This window comes from Coccinella septempunctata, chromosome 2 (assembly GCF_907165205.1).
Source record: "Coccinella septempunctata chromosome 2, icCocSept1.1, whole genome shotgun sequence".
NCBI lineage: Eukaryota > Metazoa > Arthropoda > Insecta > Coleoptera > Coccinellidae > Coccinella > Coccinella septempunctata.
Window position 1 is genome coordinate 40,391,584 of NC_058190.1, and position 27,655 is coordinate 40,419,238.

Here is a 27,655-nt window from a genome sequence, read left to right on the forward strand (position 1 = left end):
CTGAAAAATAATTTTATCATAAATGCATACCTAAAATTCACAATGAAAATTGTCATTCCTCAGCATGTTATGAAAACCACTTATTGTTAGGCCATAGGAAGCATACTTAAACTCTAAACTGCTTTACGATCACATCAATTGACCTTTCAATACCAAATGTGTGAATTAACGAATTAGATTCTTCTTATTCATTCACTAATGAAAATTACTGAAAACTTGTTCATAATTTCAATCTTATGAAATATTTCGGAAATACGTTCTTGATATTCACTAATAACAGAAAATAAAACAAGAAAAAAAAGTATCACCCACTGCAAATGAATTCAGTGTAAAACATACACAATGAGGACTAATTGACCCTTAATACACCAACTTCCAGAATGAAAAAACCCTAAAAATTGAACACCATTCAATTGAGCTTTTCAATTTGATTTACAGTTTTTATAAATCAAAACCATACATACATACATAACTGATTAATTGAATGTTAAAAAAGTGTAATTTCATTGCATAACTTTTCAAATCAAAATATTCCTCATCGAACTGAACATGATGGCTATATAAAAATAGCACAATTTTTAAATGGGGGGTTTTTTCATTTTTAATTCCGGATTCACCATTATAAAATCAGGAGAAGAGGCAGGATAATGAAACGTCTTGAATGCTGATAGTGAGGGAAAATTGTCTTATTTCAATATTTCACCACAAAAAAAATGTTCCAAACATGGAGTTCAGAAATATGGAGAAATTGTTTTGTTAGATTTGAACAACCTGCATCTCAGAAATTGGATTTTTGCTCAAAATAATTCAAGGATTATTGTCCTCCAAGATTAGTAACAAATTTTGAAACGCAGACTGCTTTCAGTTTCTTTCAAGATGACGACTATACCTGGAAGATTCATAACAAGCAATGAAACATTTTTACAGCCTTCCTGAAACCAACCAAAGTCTGGTAAAAATTTCAACCCTTTCTGGCAGCCACACAATAAAATTTTGAATATTGATTTCATTTCAGATGAAATGCAAAGTGCACATTGAATGTAGTTATTTCGAAAATACAGAAAAGAATTGCAGCTCCATTAAATATTATCATGTCTTCAGTTGATCATTATATTCATCTTTCTTTTCACTCAAGTTTTTTCTTTTTTCCTTCTACAATTAGTCTCCATTTTTAACTCAAAATTTATTATTACATAATTTATCCTTCAAATTTTATTCCTATGATGTAGGTATATACCTACATTTTTGAACAAATAATGTTTGGAATGCTCATATTTTTTCCTATATCAAGATTTTATCGCATTTTTATAAAACTAGAGAATAAGTTTCCATTTTCTGTTTATATCTTATTCAAAATTTCTTTAGCCATGGAATATGTAATTTATGAGTGTAGGTCAAACCGCAAAAACTCGCTGCATCCTAATTTTTATGACTAATCATAAGGTAAACGATCAATTAACTGTCATCGTTCAGAGTTGTAAAAAAATGTTTTTAGGATATCCAGCATTAGAATCTAATGTTTGATATGGACGAAATGGATCCGATCCATTTCGTCATACGCGTCTGAAATCCGATAGAGAAGTTTCGAAATATTTATTGTGTTCATTTCGTCGTTAGTCTCATTATTAGTTTCTCGAAAAAAGACGACGACATTCATTTTCCTCAATCTCGCTGGGTTAAAAAGTTGTACTTCAGGTATCACCCATTCTGCCCACCCTGTACAGGGTGGGCAAAATTCGTTGTCTACTGAGGGGATCTCGAGAACTATAGCAGCTAGAAAAATGACACATAGATGACACATTCTCGAGCTCTCTTTTCGTGACTAATCCAAATCGGAAAACAGAATTGGCCTATCATTTTTAGATTTCCACTTATGAAAAAAATTGAGATTTTGACGATTCCGTAAAGTTCTCATAACTTGAACCTTCTTAGGCGCTTTCATAAGTAGAATCTACTGCCAAAAGATTTTTGTCTAATTCAAAAACATCAAATTCAATAAAAGTTTGCATTTAAAAAAATGAAAGTTCACCTAATGATTCGAAACGAAGAAATATTTTGAGCTCATCAGTGGATTCTACGTGAAAAAGTGCCTGAAGAAGGTTCAAGTTTCAGACTTGTAACTTCAAAGACAAAAAAGTTATGAGAACTTTACGAAATTGCCAACTCAAAAACGAAGTATCGTAGGAGGCGGCGGTTTTCACCATTCTTTGTTTCTCCGAAAATCAGCTCGGAAATGTGTCATCCGTTTTCTTCTAGCTGCTATAGTTCTCGAGATCCTCTCAGTAGACAACGAATTTTGCCTAATCTATACATACCATGTAGCTTTAGGTACGTAGAACGCTTATTGAGATGCTAAAAATGTTTTGATAAGACTCGTAACCTTACATTTTATTACTATACAGTATGAAATATTTCACATGACTGCTTTCATGAAAGTGAATTGACTATAAAAGTGTTAGTGGTTGATCTCCACTTGAATTAGGTAATCGATAAATAAACAGGGAGTTGGCTGTATTTTTCAAAAATTCTGAGGGATGGGAAAAAAACCAACTCCATTCGAAAATTAATTGAAAATAACGATAAGCGAGGAGGACATTCTCAGAAATACTTCCAAAATTCCAATGGAGCCAGTGTTGATTGTCCAATCCGGGAAAACGATGCTAAAGTGTTTCTCGATAGATATCCCGCGACTCTAACCCATTCAATTCTGAGAACGAATCAAGGGAGCTGGACAGATTCGACTGATTAATTTAAGTGCTATTGTGCCAACTACAAAACACCCAGGACGCGTTGTTAGGTATATATGGTGAATTGAATGCGAGTATTTTCGGCGAAACACCTGACATCCGCTATTTTGAAACAGTTAATGCATTTCTGCTGAATTCATTTAAAATTCAAGTTCCTGAAATAACATCGGATTGGATTTCTTACAACCTCGTGTAGACCGGTACTGTCGGATGGAGCGAAATTTTCCATTTCGTAAAACAATAGTGGTCGTTGAAAAAAATATGTTAGTCTTCAACTGAAGAATGTACTTTATCCAATCTTTCGTCTGGATTCATCTGTATCAATTGTTATTCACGATATAATGTATTGAAGCTGCATAATTGTTTAATTACCTCTATGTTCATTAGTAACTAATGTGAGTTTCGATTTTTGATTCAATCAAGTTTATCGTCTTTTGTATTATTTGTATCATTGAAGAAATATCTTTTGTCTCACAAGCCTCACAAAGAGGCTTCGTATCATAAATAAGGGTGATGAAATCAAAACCTACTTCAAATTTTTTTTTATTATGAATCTCTCCTATTTTTAACATGCGTTTAAAAACATTCATGTAGGTATACTCCATTCACTTTTATTTTAGCAGTCGGTTGGCCATGGAAATTTGACACATTTCACACTGTATAGTACGAAAATGTGGGGTTATGACGCTTGACAAAACATTTTTGGGTTTTAAATCAACGCTATGTTGCCCGTTCTACGTAAAAGTTTCTGTTATTACGTATTTTATCACAATGTCGAATCTCTTCGGAAAATATGTGACGAACATAATTGCAGTTTATACACAATACTGATTGAAGGCATATTAAATCCAGTTATTTGCATGGAAAATACTAGAGATCAGTGTAATATTATAATATGCACTAGCTTAAGGAGAGTTAATGTTCGTTATCTTCTTTGGCTAAAGTTTGAATACGTTACATCAGTTTTAGATTTCAAAAATATTAACCCGAAGATAAAATGCATATGTTGCAGTGGTTGGGAATGGTTATCTCCCGAAGGAATTAACATAGAATGTTAAATTCTTCTACAAAAATCATCTAGCATCAATATAAGTAAAAGGAATTAAAGGAAGTTTCAATCAAGATGAACTTCACCTTTGAACAAAAATTTCAAATGAATAAACAATTAGCAGGACAACTTTCGCGTCTTTGTGGCTGTTCATCTTAATGCATTGATATAATAATAATAATTTGGTATTTATTGGTACCTTAAGACATTTACAATGTATAGGACAAGTCAAATGAAAAATAGAAGAATCAATTTTCAGGAACTTCTTCTACGATGACATTCATCGAAAATCCTGTAGTAAACTTTTCGCATTAATTCACTCAAACATGAAATTCTCAAATGCCACCACTTTTTTGGGTTTCCCAATAGAAGGAAATTCTTTGTCATCCTCTTCATTCACAATCTTTCTGATTGTGGAAACATTCAGCTGAAATATAAGTCGTTTAGATTCAGATGAAACATTATATAAATTCACTTACATTGAATATGTTCGCTACCGTCTGACGTATTGTGGATTTTAGAAAATCAGGGTATAACTATTTGTGAGCGCGTGAGCGGACCTGAATTCTGAATAGCACTTCCTAAAACCCTGTCTTATCTTTTTTTCAATCACTTTCGACATTTTCGTAATAAAAATTGATATTATCGGAAAGATCGTGGTGGCACTTGAGAATTTTATGTTTGAGTGAGAGTGAATTTATGCGAAAAGTTTACTACAGGATTTTCGATGAATGTCATCGTAGAAGAAGTTCCTGAAAATTGATTCTTCTATTTTTCATTTGACTTGTCCTATACATTGTAAATGTCTCAAGGTACCAATAAATACCAAATTATTATTATTATATCAATGCATTAAGATGAACAGCCACAAATACGCGAGAGTTGTCCTGCTAATTGTTCATTCATTTGAAATTTTTGTTCGAAGGTGAAGTTCATCTTGATTGAAACTTCCTTTAATTCCTTTTACTTATATTGATGCTAGATGATTTTTGTAGAAGAATTTAACATTCTTGTAATTATATGTTAATTCCTTCGGGAGATAACCATTCCCAACCACTGCAACATATGCATTTTATCTTCGGGTTAATATTTTTGAAATCTACAACTGATGTAACGTATTCAAACTTTAGCCAAAGAAGATAACGAACATTAACTCTCCTTAAGCTAGTGCATATTATGATATTATACTGATCTCTTGTATTTTTCATGCAAATAACTGTATTTGGTATGCCTTCAGTCAGTTTGTATAAACTTCAATTATGTTCGTCACATATTTTCCGAAGAGATTCGACATTGTGATAAAATACGTAATAACAGAAACTTTTACGTAGAACGGGCAACATAGCGTTGATTTAAACCCAAAAATGTTTTGTCAAGCGTCATAACCCCACATTTTCGTACTATACAGTGTGAAATGTGTCAAATTTCCATGGCCAACCGACTGCTTAAATAAAAGTGAATGGAGTATAGTTGACCAGTAAAATTAAAAATTATGAAAAGAACTTTTAAAAACTCAATCTTTAGTTGACATAAATCGTGGGCTAATAGGGACAGGTCTTTATTTTACATCTTCCTTGTAGCACTTATTATCTCATATCACCCGACTAATGCTTTTCAGTTCAAGTCAACTAAACTAAATCATTCATAGGAAATAAATTGTAAACTCCTCAATTGTCCTAATTAGATTATCCTCGTAGTTGTGTCTTTTACTCGGAACATATAGAAATGCTTTGAAAACATTATGCTTTTCCTGACCTCTACTTCCTTTTGTAAGTACTTTATCGACTTATAAGTGGTATTTTTAAACAAAAGTACATTCCTACATAAAGTTGAAGGTCGATGGCCATTTTTAGGGCAATAAGGTACTGTTATCCTTATTATTATTTTTGCAGTAACGCTCCTGGTTGGTTTTCAATGATACATTCCATGAAATCACCCAGCATAACACCGTATTTTTCACTCATAAACAAGAAACAATTGACTAATATTTTCAAAATACTGATAAAGAGGTTATATTTGTTTCATCAATTCCATCCCACTAAGATTGGTATTTTTCCATTTGTTGTTCTCACATTTTGTGCAGAATAATCCATTCTTTATCTTCACCAGAAAAAAAATTGAATCGAAAGAAACGAATTAGTAATCCGTTAAACCGCTTTTCTCACTATGCTTTCCTCATTCATCATATCGGTAATACGAATAGATACTAGAAATTTTGGAATTCGAACGTTTGTTCTTAAAATACAACATGGATCTATTTCGATGATAGAACGTTGCAGTTTCTAAGGCGGTCTTTTAATAGAATCATTCAGAAAATTAATATCTCAAAATAAACTATCAGGTCGAAATAGCAATAATGTAGTTTGGTTTTTCTCGGATATATTGCGCATGATCAATATGCTCGCAGGTTTGTCACTCGTACTCGAGAAAGTTTTTTGCCTATTTTATCATACCATTGAAAGATTAATTATAGAATGAGGTCCACCAAAATTTTATTTGATTGCCTTCTCACTCCAATATAATATTTGCTCAATTTAATATCTGTCAGTATTCTGGAATAAATTGAAAATTGCTCTTTAGGTGCTATCTTCAGGGGGCTATATCTTAGCAGGGGCTTCTCAAGAAGAAGTTATATAAAAGTCCCACATTATTTTTCGATTTCGGCAAGGAATCACCCTTAAAATTTTTCGCAACTATTCATTTACTCCCTTAATATTGGTCCCGTATTCTTGAACTTCAGGGAGTAGAACAACTAAAGGGAAAAGTGAAAAGAAAATACACAATCTCGATCTGCGATAAAGTGAGATGATAGATCTTCTTTCTATTCAATTGAACTCAAGAATAAGGGCACTCGAAAATAAAATTGAACTTTGATATTTCCGTCAAACTCATATTTATAGAAATATTTTGTTTGACTATTATGCGGGTCACCCTATATATCACGTATCACATTATTCACATAGCATCCACAAATTTGCTCAAGGTGGTAAAAAAAAATTATTGGTATAAAAGCTGGAAATTAAATCAGATGATCAACAACTATTCTCATTGGAAATAAAATAAAGAAATCAGAATGAGTATATTGATTCTGGCAATCTGTCAACATAAGGTTCATATTATACACTGGGCAAAAAAATTAACGCACATTCCGAAAATCTCAATTTTATGAAAGTTAACTCTACATTGACTTTATAACTTATTTTTTATGTTCTCTTGGAAAGGTTTTGAACGAAACAAGACACATTAAATGGAAGAAAAATTCAGGATTTCACCGAATCTTATGTGAAAGAAGAAAAATGAACAATTTTCAAAATACTGAAATGCTGATAAGTGATTTAAGACTTGGTATTTCCACCCCTTGCGTTAATTACAGCTCGGCAAAGACAGTTCATACTCAAAATGAGTGATCTTAAAATGTTCTGATCTAATCCTTTCCAGATTTCTCCGAGTTGGATACCTAAGTCATTAAGAGTAGCAGGATGATTTTCTGAACTTCTCAGCCTTCTAATGTATGTATGGGGCAAATGGCAATACATGCTCTTCAAGAATGTTCCTTATATACTTATCAGCATTCATAGCTCCATTATCAACGACCACTAGGTCTGTGCGAGCAGTCAAAGATATTCCATCCCATACAATAATCGATCCTCCCCCGAAACCAGTAGTATTCAGGAAATTGCACTGAGCATATCTTTCATGTGGACGTCTGTATCATAAAGTAAGTCAATCATCGGTGTGTTCTGTGGTCTGTATACAAGGGAACGTCGATCACAATGGTAGAGGCAGAATCTAGACTCATCTGTGAAGAGAACTCTCTCCCAATCGGCCTCTCTCGCAAAATCCAAACGCGCCCTTCGATGGGCTGGTATAAGAGCTGGGCCTCTTGTCGCGACACGAGGCCTTAAATAATATTCTCTGAGGCGATTTCTTATTGTCTGAGTGCTAATTTGCACCTCATGAGCTTACTCAAGCTGAATTTGAAGGAGGCGAGCGGTTGCAAACCGTTGTCTCAACGAAGAAACTCTCAAGTAACGTTCTTGAATGGCAGTTGTTACCCGTGGTCTACCCTGTCCTAGTCTTCGGACATTCATACCTGTTTCCCTGAATCGCTGCAACATTCTGGACACACTTGTATGGGAAACTCCAAACCTTTCTGCAATTCTTGTGTATGTCCACCCTTCTTCTCGCAAAACTACCGCTTGGGCACATTCCTCTTGGGTCAATTTGCGTGTTTCGCGTTGCATAGCGATCTAAAGTAGAAAATCAAACGAAAGAAAAACTATTGATCACCAGAATTGATCGAGAACAACTGATTTTAGAATGGAGCGAATACATTCGAAATCTGATAATATCATCTTTTTTTTATTCCTGCTGGGAAAAAACATCTGTACTGAAGAAAACCGTTGAAAGTGGATAACATATACATGCATAATTCTGATAAAAATAATTATCATTGAGAACACCTTCAGTTGTAGAGTAAATTTGAGATTTCCATAATGTGCGTTAATTTTTTTTGCGCAGTGTATTTCTCAATAATTAATTCATTCCAATACTTACTTTTCTTGATTAATTCGAATATCTGACTTAAGTTTCTCCCTACTCCCTAATAGCATTTAATATTAAAACCCCAATTTAATACTCAATGCTAATAGTGAATGTTAATTCATGAATTTCCCAATTCGAATTCTTCCCAAGACTTTCTGGCAGCGTTATAATAATATACGAATTTTTCGGGTGGCTATGGCATTGGCCCACGGAGAGTACAGGTTAAAAATAGGTACTTACAAACCTCACTGGCATACGTAAAATGCAATATTGATGCAAAGAAAGCTATAACTTGACACACATGACAACTGTGATGCCGTAATGCATATTTTAAAACTGCTGGGAAATGATCAGGATGCATTTTGTTTTCTTCTGAAACGCGTTACTCAACAACGAGCAAAAAGGTTTATTTATGATGATGAAGTTCTATTTTGGCTGCATGTGACCAACTACGATTGAAGTTAATATTTAGACAAAAATATAATAACTCAAAACTCCTTGATATTTGTATCGTCAAAATTATAATATATTGTTGTGGAAACTAAAGGAGCTAGAAGAAAAGTTGGATACAAAACTTGTCTGTAATCGATTGAACTTTTATTTTTATAACCCACCTCAATAGAGGGTGCTCTGTTTTTTCCCTGTTGGTATCAACTTTCTTATTTTAAATGGAACACCCTGTATATTATTGCATTTTTGAATTCCTTGTCAAATTTCAAGGTAACTTTGGTATGACAATCATGGTCCTATATAGAACCGATTCTGAGATATTCGACTTTTTCCTAAAATTTTGACAGCTGTAGGTGCTCACTAAAATAGCTGATACTAGTTTTCTAATGAATTTATCAGAACCAAATTTTGCCCAGCTCTTGTAAACATATTGGATCATACGTTTCATTTCTATTTTGAGCAATCTGATACACAGGGCCTTCAAAAATTAAAGTTGAAAATTCAAATGGAAATTCAATCAAAAGTTATTTTTTTCAAATAGCAACCTATATTTTTTCTTGTCCTGTACCTATGTATACCTAATGAATTAGAAAATGTAGGTTTCATTGAGTTACGATTTATTTGTTACTGAGATGAATATAAAAAAGTATCATGAAATATACAGGGTGAGTTTTTGACTCGTACAAATGTTTTAACAGTAGATTCTTGAGGTCAAAAGAAGCACTCTTTTTCCCTTACAATTTTTTCCGAATCGGCTCGGCCTCAAAGATACAGGCTGTTGAATCAACAATCATAAAAAATGTTCTTTTTAGTTCACCTCACAAACGTTTTTATCGAATGAAATGAATTTCGAAATATAGTTTTTTTTTCATTCATTCGATGAATATTTTTCGAACCCAAGATATCACACACGTCTTCTCGTTATGACCATTACGTAGCATAAAAATACCAAAAATTCAAAGAACCCTACTCTTGAAAATACATTGGGCGCTATTTATTGAATATATGAACGTTTTGTAAGATGAAAGTATTCTTCATATTTTCTCGTAAAATGCTCCGTTTTCGAGTGATTTGATGTTCAAAAATCAAAAAGTATCTGTGAAATTTGAAAAATTGGGTACTTTGGCTGAATACAATTCTGTTTAAAAGATCCACAGATGTGTAGTGTCACAGATTTAGCTAGTTATTTTGACGGTAATTTTGTTTTTCCAGGTGTGGCACAGCTTAAATGGCTATATCTTCTTATCAGGGCTGAATTGGAAAAAATAGTATAGAAAAAAAGTGTTTCTTTTGACCTCAAGAAATTACTGTTTAAATATTTCTTCGTGTCAAAGACTTACCCTGTATAATCATCAAATTAGCTCGAAATGAATGGGAATTCCACAAACACAATTTATATTTTGTTCAGAAACCGTGGCATACCATTTTTCTTCAAGAATAGAATCAATGGACAACCCCTACTCCCACTGAGACCACTCGAAAAAATAATAGATTATATTGTTTGTACATCAGAAAATGCATCTCGATATGTAGCGAATTTCATGAAAATATTCACAATAGTAACACAAGAACAGTAGTTATGAAAAAAAGATATTTTTCTCGAATCCTTATCACCCTATTTCTCATGAGTTAACGTTCAAGACATTCGATCATATGAAGTTTTGTCTTAAAATGGCACCACCAATAGTTGCACACCCTGTATGATAGCGTTTGACGGAGGGATATAATTGAATTTGACACGAATATATTTCATCAAGAAATCCAATTCAAAATGAATAAAAATCACTGCCTTGAAAATAACATATTACCGACATCAAAAATATAAAAGTATTTTTTATGTTTAAATCGGAAAATAGTCGGTATTTTTTTCGAATACCGTATCATAAAGAATATGTATAAATCGATGATTTTATGGGAACACAGATGTAACGCAAAGACCTTCCCTGGTATATTTCAAGTAATGTTCGGAATCCACCACAATGAAATCGTACCAATATTAATAGAAGCAATAAAAACAACTTTATGTTTATTATACGATGACACATTTTCATAAATATCATGGAATGTGCGACTACTGGTTCAAAATACGAGAATTTCTCCTCCGCACTGTTCATTGTGAGTTTTGACGTTTACTACCTTCTGATGAAGATGTTCAGCAAAATGGATACTTTTCCAGTCCCCTCTGAGAGATATATATTGAGCAGTAAAGTGTTTTGTTTATTTTGTTGGTTTACCTACCTATTTTCCATAAATAGTCAGTTGCATATGGACATTCAATGGAAAAAGAAGTACCATTCTTGGTTGCAAAAACTGGTTTATGCAACGTACCAGAAATATTTATTCCATATTTCCAGAAGAAGGGATATAGGGAAAGAAAGAAATCGCAGGTTGGGAGTGATTTTGGGGTGGGGGCATAATTTTATATTTGAAATTCTGAAAGGTGTTTGTTGATATAAAATAAATAGGTAATATCTTTTTAATAATCGTGATATAAGCTATATGTTTATGGGTGAACTACTTTGAAACTTAGTCTTATTTGAAGGGAAAAATAAAATCATTTTTTGTTATTCGAATAAATATTTCCCTCAAGTTCTCAAAAAATTGAGGACGTTACATCAGTTCTGGTGAAGAGCCGATCCAAATTTCATCTAGGAACACAAATCTGATATTTTCATCCAACAGCTTTTCGTGAAAACTTTCGTAAGAAAGTAATTTTGTCTGATATGACATGCTTTGATTCACATGCAATTTTGCGTTTGTTCACCCTCCTGTAATTCATTGAATCAATATTCTGAAAAGTGATGTCTGTCCCTGTTATATTCTAAAGTATCTTTCGCATAAGTACCTAGTAACGAATTGGAAAAATATCCCATCTATGACTGTTCGATGGACACGAACTTTTATAGTAGTCTCTACGCTGAACTGAAGAGGCCCAATAAGTTCAAAACTATGATGATTATTCTAATGTTTTCTAGCATAGGCTAGATTTTGCAGTTAGCTCTAGTATAGTTTTCTCGTATTATTATTACTACTTATATTGTGTTGGGAAGTATTTAATGCGCTCAATCTTTTTCCAGATAACTTTCCTCGGATGGAATAGCGATGTGAATAGGCGGTAAAGGGGCCTCGGCCCGTCATCTGAAAGAAGAGGGTCCAATCGAAATGAATGCTCACTTCTCCTCCAAACTTCGATTGTTGTTTGTATTCCACCTACTTTCAAAATTTAATTTTACCGTCGGTAAGTACCTGCTTTTCAATTTTGCTCCATTTATGATAATCAGTTATGTAAGATTTGCTGTTAGCGATCAAGGTGTTATTTACATCGAACTCAATAAATTTCTTGAGTTCAATGGTTATTTGGTTATTTCATAGATCTTGGAATCTTTCCAGAATAATTCAATTCGTTAATTGCATCTCTGACTTTCTGAAGAAATCGATTATAAAGTTAAGAATTGATTTTTCACGTTGTTCTACATCCATTTTCTGATGATATTTCGTACAAATCATATTTTATAGCTTTGATCAATAAAAGTTGAAATTTTTACGAAAAAACTCGTCATGAAAGAGATCACTGGATTTGGGTTGGTTACATAAAAAGACGAAGCAAAGAGAAACAGATATATCAAAATAGCTCAAATAATTATCCAGCAAGTACAAAAAAACTATAAATGAAATCACTTCAATGTAATAAAGAATAAACTATTGAGTACAAAAAAAATTATTCAACTGATGAAACATATCAATTTATAATATATTATCTTCTTAATACGATTTCACACACATACATGTTATAAATTTTTCAAGGACAATTATTTGAATAGATAACTTACATCTCTATCGAAAAAAATGCCTATTCTGGCTATATCAGATTCCACAATACCATTTAGTATAGAACCCATCAAAATATTAAATATTATTTTTCTTCCAAAGAGAAGTATTTAGACTAATTTTGGATTTTATGATTTTTTTTTATAGTTTTATAGGATGGTTTTCCTGGAAATAAGATAGATCTACCCCTTCGTATTTTTTCTGTGTTTAAGTAATTCGCAGGTACCTACCTCTAATAGGGTAAAACATGTGAATGAGGATTTCTCTGAGCTAAAAAAATTGTGGATGCTAATATTCAAAGTTACTTACAATTATTCAAGCACTTGCTGAAAGAGTTTTGTTATTAGGGTCGGAAATGTCCGAATGCTATCTAACTTAGTGTAAAGAATTGCCTTGCTAAGACCTTAAAAAAACCTATTCTGGGTGCACTACTTCTTTACAAATATTATTAGGATGAATTTCAAGGTAGAAGATTGTGATTCTTGTCCGTATCCACTGACAAGAATCACGCCATAGAATACCTCTTTCTAATTCCTAATAAAACGTATCTAACCTAAAACTAATTACAAGATCTTTGGAAATTGTTAAATAACAATTTCTTTTATCTTTCTTTTGTTTTCATGAATTGAGCCATAATTCCAAAACTGAAAGTTACTGGATAGTAACAATTTCCAAGGATCTTGTAATTAGTTTTCGGTTAGATACGTTTTATTAGGAATCAGAAAGAGGTATTCTATGGCGTCAGAAATCATAATTTTCACAACATAGAATTCAGGAATACAAGATGGCTTCTCCAAGATAGTTACATATACAGAGTTTGGTGATTCTGATCTGATCTTATTGCAAACTGATATGTTGACAATTCTTGTGTTCCCAGTTTATTACTACTTAGGCCCAGTTGCAGAAACTGTCCTTTTTGAAGCGATTAATGGAGGATTACAATTTTAATGGAGCATTAAACTTTAATGGACTTCTGTCACTTTCTCTGTCTGCTACTTGACCTGTGAGTTAGCAATAGGTTTTTAACTGATTGGATTGTTCGTTGCGCTAGAGACTTGCAATTGCAAACTGAACCAAAAAGTAGAAGATCCTTATTGGAATGAAAAACCTTCGAAGACAACAAGTTACTAAAACGAATTAACGAGTAAAAATAATTTTTCTCAGCCGAAACGAATCGATAACCATATTTCAACCTAATTCTATGCAGATATCGTCTTCGGAATTTTTGAATGGGAACTTCCAATACCTAATGAAATACTTGTTGGATTCAAAACGAAAAACGTGATACGCATGCATTGCAGATTTGATGCATGTGTACTTCACTCAAGTCACTTACTATTTCATTGCAATGCAGATTATTCACTACACTCCCTATTATTTTCAATTGTATGCCCATCACGTCTTTCATTTTGAATTTTGCAAGTATGTATTTCAATCTTCCATCACAAGTTTTACGGGTTATATGTTTGGGGTAGATAATCTGTATAATCTGTTGTTGGGCGGAGATCAGTGGTATATTATTGCATTTGGTTTATTTCAAGAAGTGTTTTATTGAAATTTGAAATCTTTCTTCAATTTGAATAATTATTATTCCTATTATATTCTTTCCCGACACTGAAAGTCCTTTAGACTGAAACTTTTAGCTGAGGCTACAAGAAAGCATCGTTCTGGTTTGAATGGTTTAGCGGATTTCGATAATTCTGAAAGCCATTTTATCAGATTTTCAATTCCGAAATTTTCTCATGTGGGGGTAGCAACTTTTTTGTATATGTAATAAGTTTTTCTTAAATTTATTCGTTTCATCACAGACGAACCTATTGAATGGAACAATTTCAAGCACTGAAATTTGGCAGGTCACTTTTTGATAGTTTTTGTAATTCCGAAATGTTATCAGTTATCATGATTAACAGAATTTCTTGATGCTTCAATATTTTTCAAATTAAAAACTGATTGGAGAAGATATATTCAAAACATAGCAACTTTTCATGACTGTTTTTGTAATCAAACTAGCAATTTTCATCTTCTTCCATCTCGAAATTATGATTATGATTTAAGAAGAAAGAGATAGTAATAATTTAACAGTCACATAACCTGCTTGAAAACAAAAAGTTATTCTCCAGTTGCAGTTTGCTTCACAATCTTCTGAGCATTTTGGTGAATAATGACCTAACCTAACATAACCTGATTAAAAACAAAAAGTTGTTCTCCAGTTACAGTTTGCTTCACAATCTTCTGAGAATTTTGGTGAATAATGACCTAATAACCTGCTTAAAAACAAAAAGTTGTTCTCCAGTTACAGTTTGCTTCACAATCTTCTGAGAATTTTAGTGAATAATGACCTAACCTAACCTGCTTAAAAACAAGAAGTTGTTCTCCAGTTACAGTTTGCTTCACAATCTTCTGAGAATTTTGGTAAATAATCATTTTTTCCTTATAAATCCCTTCAATATTGAAATTGAGAATGTTAATTCTGACTGACCACGAGAGTCTTGAGACAGGATGCACTCTTCCAAGTGATGATTCTTCTGTTATTTCGGTGTTGGAGGGGAGCTATAGGAACGTAATTTTGGGGGATATCCCTCGATATGCAGGGTGAGTCTTCGTCTCGTACAAATATTTCAACATTAGATTCTTGAGGTCAAAAGAATCACTTTTTTCCCATACCATTTTTTCCGATTCGACCCTGATAAAAAGATATAGCCATTTTAATTTTTTATAATGAGCTGAACCACCCTTGAAAAAACAAAATTACCTTCGGAATAATTAGCTAAATCTGTGACACTACACATCTGTAGATCTCTCAAAAAGAGTTGCATTCGATCAAAATATCCAATTTTTCGAATTTCACAGATATTTTTTATCAAATCACATTACTTATAAAAAAAAATTATGAAGAAAACCTTTATTTTACAAAACGTTCAAATATGTATTCATTAAATAGCGTCCAACTTAGTTTCAAGAGTTGGGTTCTTTGAATTTTTGGTATTTTTATGGTACGTGATGGTCATAATGAAAAAACTGGACGTGGGTGATATCTTGTGTTCGAAAAAGATTCATCAAATAAATGAAAAACTATATTCCGAAATTCATTTCATTCGATAAAACCGTTTGTGAGATAGAACTGAAAATACCATTTTTATGGTTTTTCAACAGCTTGTATCTTTTTAAAAACGAGCCGATTTGGAAGAAATGATAAAGGAAAAAAGTGTTTCTTTTGATCTCAAGAATCTACTGTTGAAATATTCGTACGAGTCGAAGACTCATCCTGTATAGATTTCATCCATTAAAAAACTAATGGTGAGTTTATGCAGAGTAACTAAGAACTAATACCAAACCCATGGGCATATGGCACGTGCACGCTATCTGCCAATTAGATTGGTTCCTTAGGTATTACCTAATCCTCAGTATCTATGTATAAACTCGTCATAATTTTGCTGCCTCTAATTCATCGTTACATCCTTTGCTGCTTAAACGATGGCCACCAAATGAATCGAGCCGAATGTTGCATCGTATAGGAAAACAACAAATTCCCAGTCGAACCTCAGAGAAATCTCTCGCAGACACGTCTCAGAGACCGAAGTTGCAGAATCACCATCCGTCGGCCAGCCAGACATCCAAGAGACGACTCGGTGGCGCAAGCTCTAAGAGGTAATAACCTCCAAAGGCCGACTTAGTGCAGCGTTACGTAAGTGAAAACACCCGATCTTGTATACGATTCCTTAATTTGGATTCGTATTGTCACCCACCGGTCGTCGGATGACCTCCACAACTGCGCATGGCCGACTTCCATCGACACCCAATAGTCGCAGATACGAAAGACGTCTGCATCACTTCCTGAACGACGAAGAACTCCGATAAACCTCGTCGATATAAATGAGTTGTCGCCAGTAGATGGTGGAAGGCATCAGTTTTTGTCATCACGAAAACGAAATCGTGCTCTAAAGCGTTGGACTGACTGACTGACTGGACTGTTAGGTTCAGTAGCCTTTCACTTCAATCACTTTTCCTCATTGAACTATTCAGTAGAGATTCTTCGAACATTGGATTTGGTATTTGGTCAAATTGTAATCCAAAATGATGATTATGACATCATGGTACTCCGGGCACCTTTATGACCTTTAAAGGAAACCTGCGATCATAGAAATATTGGTTCAAAATAAAGTAAAATGAAGGATGATAGTGCTCTGGAGTCATGAGATCCTAAGATGAGTTGTTCTCTATACAAGAAGGGTTTCTAAGTAAATCCCTTACAGAGCCGCGTTTTCCAAAATGGAAGTGGGTTATTTTCAAAAAATGTTCAATTTTCGTTCCGTTTCTCAAATAAAAATCATAGAATTCCTTCGACATATTAAGTAATAAGGGTACTCCAGAAGTTTTATGGCCTAAAAGCGGTGTTCCTACATGAGAACTCCTCCTATCTTGAGCAACCTTCAAACGATTAATAAGGAATCTAGTTTTCCAGTCCAAAAGCTGTAATTTAGTGCCATCTTTTTCTAGTTTCCGGCCAATTTGACGTAGAAGGAGTTATTTTGTGATGTCTAAGATGTCTAAAACACTGGTGCTTGCACTTGTCACTTTTTGCATGCAGCAGCATTTCAGCAAATCGGGGATATGGGATCAGTTTCGTGGCGGCGCCACCATGTCATTTGCTTCGTTCTATCCTTGTTCTACCAAAGGAAGTCCAATGATACTCCCTCGTTTTATTTTGTTTTGCGTTGATATCGAATATCGATCAACGAGTGCAAAATATGAACTGGCCCATTTTGTCAGCTGTCAAGGATGATTTGTGATTTACAGTTTTTTTCGTTGTGAAAACAAATCTGTCGATATTTCAACACTGTCGAGTAAGGGTTCGAAGGAGTATTTACTGTTCTTCTTCAAGATAATTTCCGTTTGATAACTCGAATTCGTGAGGGGGGTAATTCAATATGATTTTAATAAAACACAGTTGATTGGTCAAATATCATATCCAATATGATAGTTGACGGACAGGGAATTTTCACTATATCTACTCAGGAAAAATATTTGGAGAACAGACTCGAATAGATTTATGCATTTCTGATTCTCAATACATGCTCATAACATCACATTACGTATTTTCAATACAGTTCTTTTGAAATATTGCTGAAGTTGCCCTAAAACTTAGCTAATATCCGACCCGAATGTTCGTTCATCCGATTTGGTTCTGCCTCAAATTCCAACAACACCGAATTCTTAGCTGTAGTTCTTGATTGTCCATAGAGACAACTGAACTTACTGAAGGACATGTTGAATAAATATTCACACACCAATAATCTAATCATTTATTACCGTTGTTCATTTCATTTCGCACAAGAGTTACGAGATTCAAATTGAACCCATTAAAATTTCCTTCAGAATAATTAGCTAACTCTACGACATTACATTTAATTTTGTGAATCATTTAAACAGAGTTGCATTGAACTAAAGTACCCATAGTACCGATTTTTCGAATTTCTGGGATTTTTCGGTATGCAATGTTCATAATGAAGAAAATAGAAGATGTGGGTGAAATTTTGTGTTTGAAGAAAATTCATCACATCAATGAAAATTTGTATTGTGAAAATCATTCCATCCGATAAAATCAACATGTATCTTTTCAAAAGTATTTCTTTCAACCTCAGAAATCTTAAGTAATACACGTACAAGTCAAAGCCTCATCCTGTATATTTTGAGATTTCTTTCTACTCATGCGAAACTTATTTCTCTAGCCCTGAGAATAAACCAAAAAAAAAATTGTTTGAACCCGAAAAAGAAATTCTCAGTTTCAGAAAATTTAGGTTCGTATCGCAGAAAAATCGTAATATTATACTAACTTACGGTTATACATATTTTGACGTTTCATTTCATTTACTTGCTCACGAAAATAAAGAGTATTCTGAGCTGAAAGTCTAACTATGTTCTGTTCTAGTTTAGGTATATAAAAAGTGAATTCAAATCCTAATAATTTTTGAGTTGAGCATTTTTACTCTACACCAACAGCATTACGGCGTGAAAATTAGAATTCAATATCCTCTAAAAAATTTCCTAAAAACACACCGATCTTGATATTGTGGGAACCAGTATTTTGAACTTGTCCCCAATAATGCGAAATATTTTTGGATAAGAGCCAATCAACACAAAACAGCTTTTTGAGTTTTTCATCATCAGATTCTCCCGACTATAAATTTATTTTTAATTCGGCAATAAACATCGAATTAAGTGGCGCCTGAAGGTTCTTTGAACTTCGTTAAATTTATCGTTTCTCTGAATTGATTACTTATAAAAGTCTTATGATTCTCAAGGGACGAAATAAGAGAGGTCTACGCAATCGTTTTACAATTTTTTTTATGGATCCGTCAGTTTCACACTGAGTTCATAGGTAGGATTTGGAATGTTATCGATTGAAATTCATTCTGGGAGGATTCTGCATCTCTTCATAAACTTTTTAGGGTTTTCACTCCCAATCTCTGAAACAAAATCAAATAAAAATGAAATCAACGATTTGCTCCTGCGTAAATTCTTGCACTAATTTGTCAGGAGCAAATTAACTAGAAAAAATTGTTGCCTGACAATGAACTCAAAATAAATAACGTTGAAATTATAATTCTGTAACGTTTCGGAGTCTATATCAGACTCCTTCATCAGACGAAAAATCTATTTTTTAGAAAATCTTCTGAGTTGTGGTTTTTGTTTGACATTAATTAATGTCAATTTTTTCTAGTTAATTTGCTCCTGACAAATTAGTGCAAGAATTTACGCAGGAGCAAATCGTTGATTTCATTTTTAATTGATTTTGTTTCAGAGATTGGGAGTGAAAACCCTAAAAAGTTTATGAAAAGGAATGTTAACTGGATTTTCTCAAATATATACTTTTTAAATATTCACCACAATTATGTTTATACTTAGAGGTAAAGCAAGTTTCACGTGATGTGTGACTTACTCATTCAGCAAAATTAGTGAACCATCAGTGTGATGTATTTTTCAAGGGCTAACCAAATTTGATATCAAAGAAACTATCGAACAAAAGCATCGAAAGATATTACGGATAATACAATTGAAAAAAAATGGCAGTTTTTACTGTTTTTCGAAACTAAACGTTATAGAGATAATTTCTGACTTCCTTCATTCCTAATTCCTATTTCGGATTTTCTGAAAACTATATAGGTACCTAGTTTTCCTCGCACTAATCATTAAGAAAAATTTTCTGAATGCACATCAGTTCTCAATTCAAATGAAAATAATGATGGTTTTATATTGATTTTAAGCAGTATCATTCAAAATTACTTTGAGGAAATTTAAAATCGAATTGCAGAAAATATATCCATGTTGTCTGTCTACTGTACCAGTAGAAACTGCAAATAATTAAATTTTTTCAAAAATTGTTTTTTCGTAATAACTTTCCATGTCCATTACTTTGGATAGCCCTTTAAAAATACTATCATTTCACTTTTGAATTTTCTTCAATGAGATCCATTCTACGAATTCAACTTGTGGAGATTTTGTGTAGCTTTTCGAACTTCATGATTTTAAATTCAACTTTGTTCAATATCCGCTCTTTTAGTTTTTTTAAATAGCCTTTTTGAAACAAATTGAGCTAATGATTACTCCTCGGAATGAAACGTTGGGTTACAAAATGCTTGGATATTGCACAAAGAGATATGTAAATGTGTAATTCATTATTTCCAAATAAAACCAGAAAAATGAAAAAAATTGCAAACTATTCCTGCTTTCAAAAGTTTCTAAAAGACCTATGCCTCCTTTCTACTCCTTCTCCTACTCTACTCCTATGAGTAGTTCGAACCTATAAAATTGCGTTACGTAAGAAATGACTTCTATTAATTCAATCCAGAATTGAATCATGATCTCGAATTGTACGCTAGACAAAGTCATCATTTACTTGATGCCAGAGCCTTGACATTGAAACCACTCCCTGCGTGTCATGCCACACACTTCATTCAATTGATCTGCAATACATAAATGTTTGATTACCTTGAAAGGAACATTTTCTTTGACGTCCTTCATTTTTTTCCGCATTTTTGCATCCAGATACAGAATTGATGAAGATGTTGTGTTTTATATTGTAATTCATCGACAATCAGGATGTTACAATAGTATTAATTGATATTTTCTAAATTTTATCACGAATATAGTGCTGGATATTTGCAAGATAAACGAATCGATGGAATTATAAAAGGATCCACTGAAATCTTGTCGAATTATCATTATCAGCGAAGGACTAGAGGGTATACATAAATGTGCAATAAACTCTCAAAGTCAACTTTCTAGACTCTAGAGTGAAAGTTAAGAAATGCATACAAGATTTCTCGAGAACAAGGAGAATATTCTGTACCATAATTTTTTCTAACAATAAATAATAACCATTTCAACTGTACTCAGTGGGTCAATAGTTTGAGTGCATTCGAGAAACAATGCTAATGTTTGTGGGAGTTTATATGAGAGAGGAGTATTGATAAACTGTGTTTAGCTGAAGTTTATTTCAACAATAATATTGAATTCATTTGGGTCAGCATTATAGAATGAACCATTCTTATTGGGGACATACTTTGGGTGAATTATTTGAAGACTTATGAAATAGTCTGTGTAAATTTCCGATGTATCTTCAGCAATAATTATTCTAGAAACTCACAGTCTGCATATTTATGGCAGGGAGATTAGGTGAAACCTTTTGAGAATTCGTCCACCAATTTTTTATTAGTTTCTCTTTACTCCCTGCGTATAGTAATATACAGGATGAGTCTTTGACTCGTCCAATTATTTTGACAGTAGATTCTTGAGATCAAAATAAACACTTTTTTTCTTTACCATCTTTTCAGAATCGGCTTGGTTTAAAAGATACACGCTGTTAGAAAAACAAAAAAATTTATTTTCAATTCTATATCACTAACGGTTTTATCGAATGCAATGAATTTCGGAATATAGTTTTTCATTTATTTGATGAATCTTTTTCGAACACAAGATATCGCCCATGTCTTTCAGTTTTTTCATTATGACCATTACGTACCATGAAAATACTGAAAGTTCAAAGAACCCAACTTTTGAAACTAAGTTGGACGCTATCTAATGAATTTAGGAACTTTTTGTGAAATAAGTATTCTTTATATTTTCTCATATAATACGTCGTTTTCTTGTAATTCGTTCAAAAACTAAAAAGTATCTGTGAAATTTGAAAAATTGGGTACTTTGGCTGAATACAACACTGTTTAAAAGATTCACAGATGTGTAGTGTTTTGTTTTTCCAGGGGTGGCACAGCTCATTATGAAAACTTAAAATGGCTAAATCTTTTTATCAGGGCCCAATCGGAATAATGGAGTAAGAAAAAGTGTTTAACAGTCAAAAGAATTGACTGTTAAAATATTTGTACGAGTCAAAGACTCACCCTGTATATTGCACTCAAAAGTTAAAATATGATGTAAAATTTCAGCAAAAGAAAGGGAAAATGAGGTTGAATGACATTGTATAAAAAAAAGACGGTTTTATTGTAATTTTTCACACGAGAGATTTGAGCTTCTGGTGAAGAATTTGTTTGTTGCAGTGATACTACTGAGTTACGAATACGATCCTAGATTGTGTTTCCAAATATAGCTCTACTTGACTAACAGACATTTTTGATTCCGTTTGAAGTAATGTCCGTCTTCATTACACACATTTGGTTATAGATTAAGATAAATGGTAGTTATTTCGAATTGCTATTAGTGATAGCAGGCGCCATATTATGAATTTCGAACAATCAACTGAATGCTTGAAACATTGAAACAGATAAAGCTTAATGCTAGCTTAATAGTCTGTGGTAGTTCATCAGACTTCAGACTTATTGTTTGGATGATATTATCTTTTGAATAGGATTCATTGGACTATTTGTATCAACATGAATTATTCTTTGAACGTTTCGCCATTAGTTTTCTTCAGGGATAACCTAATTTTCAACCAAAGAGTTTGTCGGTGTGGTTTTAATGATTTTCGTTTTGTTTAGGTATTTGTTATTTGGTTATATATAGAAACTTACCGTTTATTTTTGTATATATCACAGATGTATTTCAAAAGTCGAAAACTGAATACAAATACTGCCTTAATTCGATGAATGGTTATAAAATATCAACCAGATCAGATTAAACCTCATCACTTTACTTTTCCTTTGAGCCTATCTAGTAGGGCAGAAGGCCATGATATTTATGCAACAAATTTTCTCTAACATTTCAATATGTTCAACGAAACCAACCAACTCTGTACAAGATACAAATTTGAAATACTCGCTTTGAATGAAAAAAAAATGATATTTTGAACTCAGAAAAGAAAGGCCTTTCAAACCTTACCTCATCTTCCCTATTCAATATACAGGGCGAGTCTTTGATTAGTACAAATATTTTAACATCAGTAGATTCTTGAGGACAAAAGGAACACTTTTTCCTTTACCATTTTTTCAGAATCGGCTCGGTTTGAAAGATACGTTGAAAAACCGTGAAAAAAATTATTTTAGTTCTATCTCACAAACGGTTTCATCGAATGGAATGAATTTCGAAATATTATTCATTCATTTGATGAATCTTTTTCGAATACAAGATATCACCAACGTTTTCCAGTTTTCTCATTATGACCATTACGTACCGTGAGAATACCCAAAATTCAAAGATCCCAACTATATCTAACGAATATTTGGACGTTTTGTGATATCAAAGTATTCTTCATATTTTCTCGTATAATGCGCCGTTTTCGAGTAATTTGATATTCAAAAATAAAAAAAATCTGTGATGTTTGAAGGCAATTTTGTTTCTCCATGGGTGGCATAACTGATTATAGAAATTCAGAATGGCTATATCTTTTCATCACGGTCGAATCGGAAAAAATGGTATAGGAAAAAAGTGTGTCTTATGACCTCAAGAATCTTATGCAAAAAATTCGTACGTGTCAAAGACTCACCCTGTATAAGGGTCCTGGTTGTAACACTAAGGTTTGAAGTGATACGGTTTTTTTATTTGTTCCTGTAATCAAAAATCGAGTGTTTTTATATTATTGCCTCTCAGAGGCAGGTGATGTACAGGGTGGGCAAAATTCGTTGTCTACTGAAGGGATCTCGGGAACTATAGCAGCTAGAAGAAAACGGACGACACATTCTCGAGCTCTTTTTTCTTGACTAATCCAAAACTGAAAACAGATCCAGCCTAACGTTCATAGATTTCGAGTTATCAACGAAAATTGAGAAATTGTCATTTTCAATGAAGCTGAATAACTCTTTTATTTGAACTCGTATTCGAAATCCGTTGTTACATTCTACAGGCACTTTTTTATGAGGAATTCGAATATGATATCGTCAAATTTTTTGATCCAGTCATTTTCGAGATACGACAGGGATTTCTGATTTTTCAAATGTAAACTAAAGTTGAAAGTCCTTTCATTCTGCTGCAATTTTTTTGCTGATTTCAAAAATGTATCATATGTCGATATTTACATGAATATAACAAAAAAATTCAATACTTTATCCTGCTTTTCGATTCACTGTTGAATTTTTAGTAGGCTAGCGTATCCATAGCGAACGTTAAAAATGTATTATGGTTTGTGAACTCCACATAATCCTATGTGAACTCAAACTTGTGTGATAGGAATCACAGACTGTCGAATAATTATTTCTTTTATATATCGAGATCGATATCCTTCAAAAGAGAGTAAAAGACTTTCGTCTGATTATTAAAGAAGAAAATTTATTCAATTATACGAAAGCTGTCTATAATCATAATTTTTACAAAAGTAAGATGATGAAAAATAGGTACGTCTGTCCACGGTAGTATTCGAATTGTAAACCATCGTAAGATAAGCATGCCAAACATCGCGAGAACAAACGATGGCAAATTAATCATCGAAATATTTATTCAGCAATCCGTGATTTCAATCATAGAGGCTCAGGTTCACAAAATATAATGCATATTCAACGGTTGCTATGGTTACGCCAGCCTACTAAAAATTCAACAGTGAATCGAAAAGCAGGAAAAAGTATTGAATTTTTTTTCTTATGTTATATTAATGTAAATAGCAACATATGATACATTTTTGAATTCAGCAAAAAAATTGCAGCAGAATGAGAGGACTTTCAACTATAGTTTACATTTGAAAAATCGGAAATCCCTGTCGTATCTCGAAAATAACTGGATGAAAAAATTTAATGATATCATATTCGAATTCTTCATAAAAAAGTGCCTGTAGAATGTAACAACGGATTTCGAATACGAGTTCAAATAATTGAGTTATTCAGCTTCATTGAAAATGACAATTTCTCAATTTTCGTTCAGAACTCAAAATCTATGAACTTTAGGCTGGATCTGTTTTCAGTTTTGGATTAGTCAAGAAAAAAGAGCTCGAGAATGTGTCGTCCGTTTTCTTCTAGCTGCTATAGTTCTCGAGATCCCTGTACAGGGTGGGCAAAATTCGTTGTCTACTGAAAGGATCTCTAGAACTATAGTATCTAGAAAAAAACGGATGACACATTTCCGAGCTTATTTTCGGAGAAACAAAGAATGGTGAAAACCACAGCCTCCTTCGATAACTTCGTTTTTGAGTTTGACAATTTCGTAAAGTTCTCGTAACTTTTTTGTCTTTGAAGTGACAAACCTGAAACTTGAACCTTCTGCAGACACTTTTTTATGTAGAATCCACTGATGAGCTCAAAATATTTTTTCATTTCGAATCATTAGGTGAACTTTAATTTTTTTGCAATGCTAACTTTTATTGAATTTTTTTATTTTTGAATTGGAAAAAATCTTTTGTCAGTAGATACGTATGAAAGTGCCTAAGAAGGTTCAAGTTTCAGATCTGTAACAACAAAGACAAAAAAGCTATGAAAACTTTTCGGAATCGTCAAAATCTCAATTTTTGTTTATAACTCGAAATCTAAAGAGAAAGACGGATTCTGTTTTTAGATTTGGATTAGTCATGAAAAAAGAGCTCGAGAATGTTTCATCCGTTTTTTTCTAGCTGCTATAGTTCTCGAGTTCCCCTCAGTAGACAACGAATTTTGCCCACCCTGTACAAACGGTATCAAAATTACGCTCAACTATGTTCGTTTGCCTAGTCTAGTATTGTCAATACTTTTGACTCCCTGTAGACGCTTACTCGACCGATGAAAGAGCATACCCAGTGGCGGATTTGCCTTAAAGCCAAGTAGGCCCGGGTCTAGGGCTGCCAATAGTGGCAAAAAACAGAGTGGGTGAAAATTATCTGACCAAATTCCACATTCTACATGGGCAAGGGCCTGTGGCGGCAAGAACCGAAAATCCGCTACTGGGCATACCTCAGATTACAGATTAGCTTCTTCTCTTCCTACCATTTAATCTTCATAATCCACAAGTATCCACGACGCTCCAGTAAATGCCCATTTAACATCGTGGCCTCCCCTACTATCGGTGTTTTTACCATATCACTTAAAAGAGCTCAAATCCAAGGCAATATCAATTATTATGCTTGCTCCATTGACTCGAACTACATACCTAGATGAATTTCTCATGCAAATATTCGAAATCGCACCATAAAAACATACATATACAATGAATGTATATGGAAAAAAAACTTTATCTGATGCAAAACAATTTTATGCGATTCGTCTATAAGAACTCCACATCAAAGGACGCCCACTCAATCAACAGTGATAACTTCATAAGGCCCAATAGCCAAATAGGGAATTCGCCGATGGCTGCATACAGCGCCAAGGAGAGACGACCAATCGCAAGAAAAAGAAAATCTTTTTGTTTAACGGTCCGGTCACGTCCAAATGTATTCAAAGATGCAATTTTATTGTTGGCCGTCTGCGAAACACGTTTGTTTATGGACATAAATCAGCATGAAATTATGCAGGAACGATAATGTTTTGACTCGGACAATAATCAATAAATTTGAAATTTAATTGGTCCCATTGGGACTAGGCCAAGAGCTATTCCGGTTCGAAAACAATTCCACCTTGTCCGCCGACAGTTTTCTTTCGATGATAATGAAATAATGACTGATTCATTCATTATCGAAGACGTAATCGATAATTTGTTTGGGTGCGAAAAATATCTGCGGACGAGGTTCTCAGAATCGTTCTGTGGGTCGGATCTGATGAATATGCGACCTTGGATGCGACGACGGTGTGCAGTTTGGGGGTTCCGTTCACCGGATGAAAACGATTTGGTCGAGCTCTGCTAAAAATGCTGCTATGGAAAATCCGCGTACGGGGGTGCTATTATTCTGTTGTTACACCATTGTGTATTAACATTTTTGGCTTTATACTCAGTGATTACACTTGAAGCCAGAATAATCGCCTGATGCTAATGGGTCACAACATGAACCAAGTATTCGGTTAAGGAAAAATATGTAATTTGGGTCTGACCATCATTAGTTTTGGTGCATGATGTTTCGGTCAAAATTTCACATTTTCCTTCAACCATATCCAGGGTCATCACAAATATTAGAGTAATTTCGGGTAATATGTCACACCATAAGCATTTTTGGAAATAAAATATGAAATTTATAAGATCGAACAATCTTTATTCGATGTATCTCTTCTTTGAACTTAAAAGTAAACAACAATGATAAATTAAAGCTGATTCACATCGAGACATAACTCAAACAATCCTTCTTGTCAAAATTAATTATTCGTTAGAATTTAAACGAGGTAGGTCAATATGGCCCAGGCATTGTAAGGTGGGTTTTCTTCCTAATTTCTCAAAAGTTGCTTTCTAGGCTGGTAGATCTTCTTTAGATGCCAAACGTCTCAAAGTTGTTCGGGGTATATTGTACAGTTTGGTAGCTTTCAGCCTTTCAATTAACCCATTTTCTTCTGTTCGTTTTTTTCATGAACTCCTTGCACCAAGTTTGTCGTTTCGTTTCTGCAACGCCATTGTCTTGGGAGAAAAAAAATAACCGTTTAGATTAATTTAGAAAGACGGAGATAACGGGTGGGCAATATATCCTGGTAGTCTTTATAAGCCACCTACATAGTGGGCCATAATGTCCGAAGGGTTCTTTTCTGATCATAAAGAATAGGTATAACCT

General features: G+C 33.4%; 1 protein-coding gene across 2 annotated transcripts in view; it reads left to right on the forward strand.

Annotated features, from left to right (window-relative positions):
- Positions 1-27,655, forward strand: part of LOC123307806 (follistatin) — a 61,873-nt gene that overhangs the window by 857 nt on the left and 33,361 nt on the right. For both annotated transcript variants that reach the window (XM_044890245.1, XM_044890246.1), the window contains exon 2: positions 11,868-12,028. In XM_044890245.1, coding sequence (XP_044746180.1) covers positions 11,953-12,028 — 76 coding nt within the window. In that variant the 5' untranslated portion in view covers positions 11,868-11,952. The remainder of the gene's footprint in view (positions 1-11,867; positions 12,029-27,655) is intronic.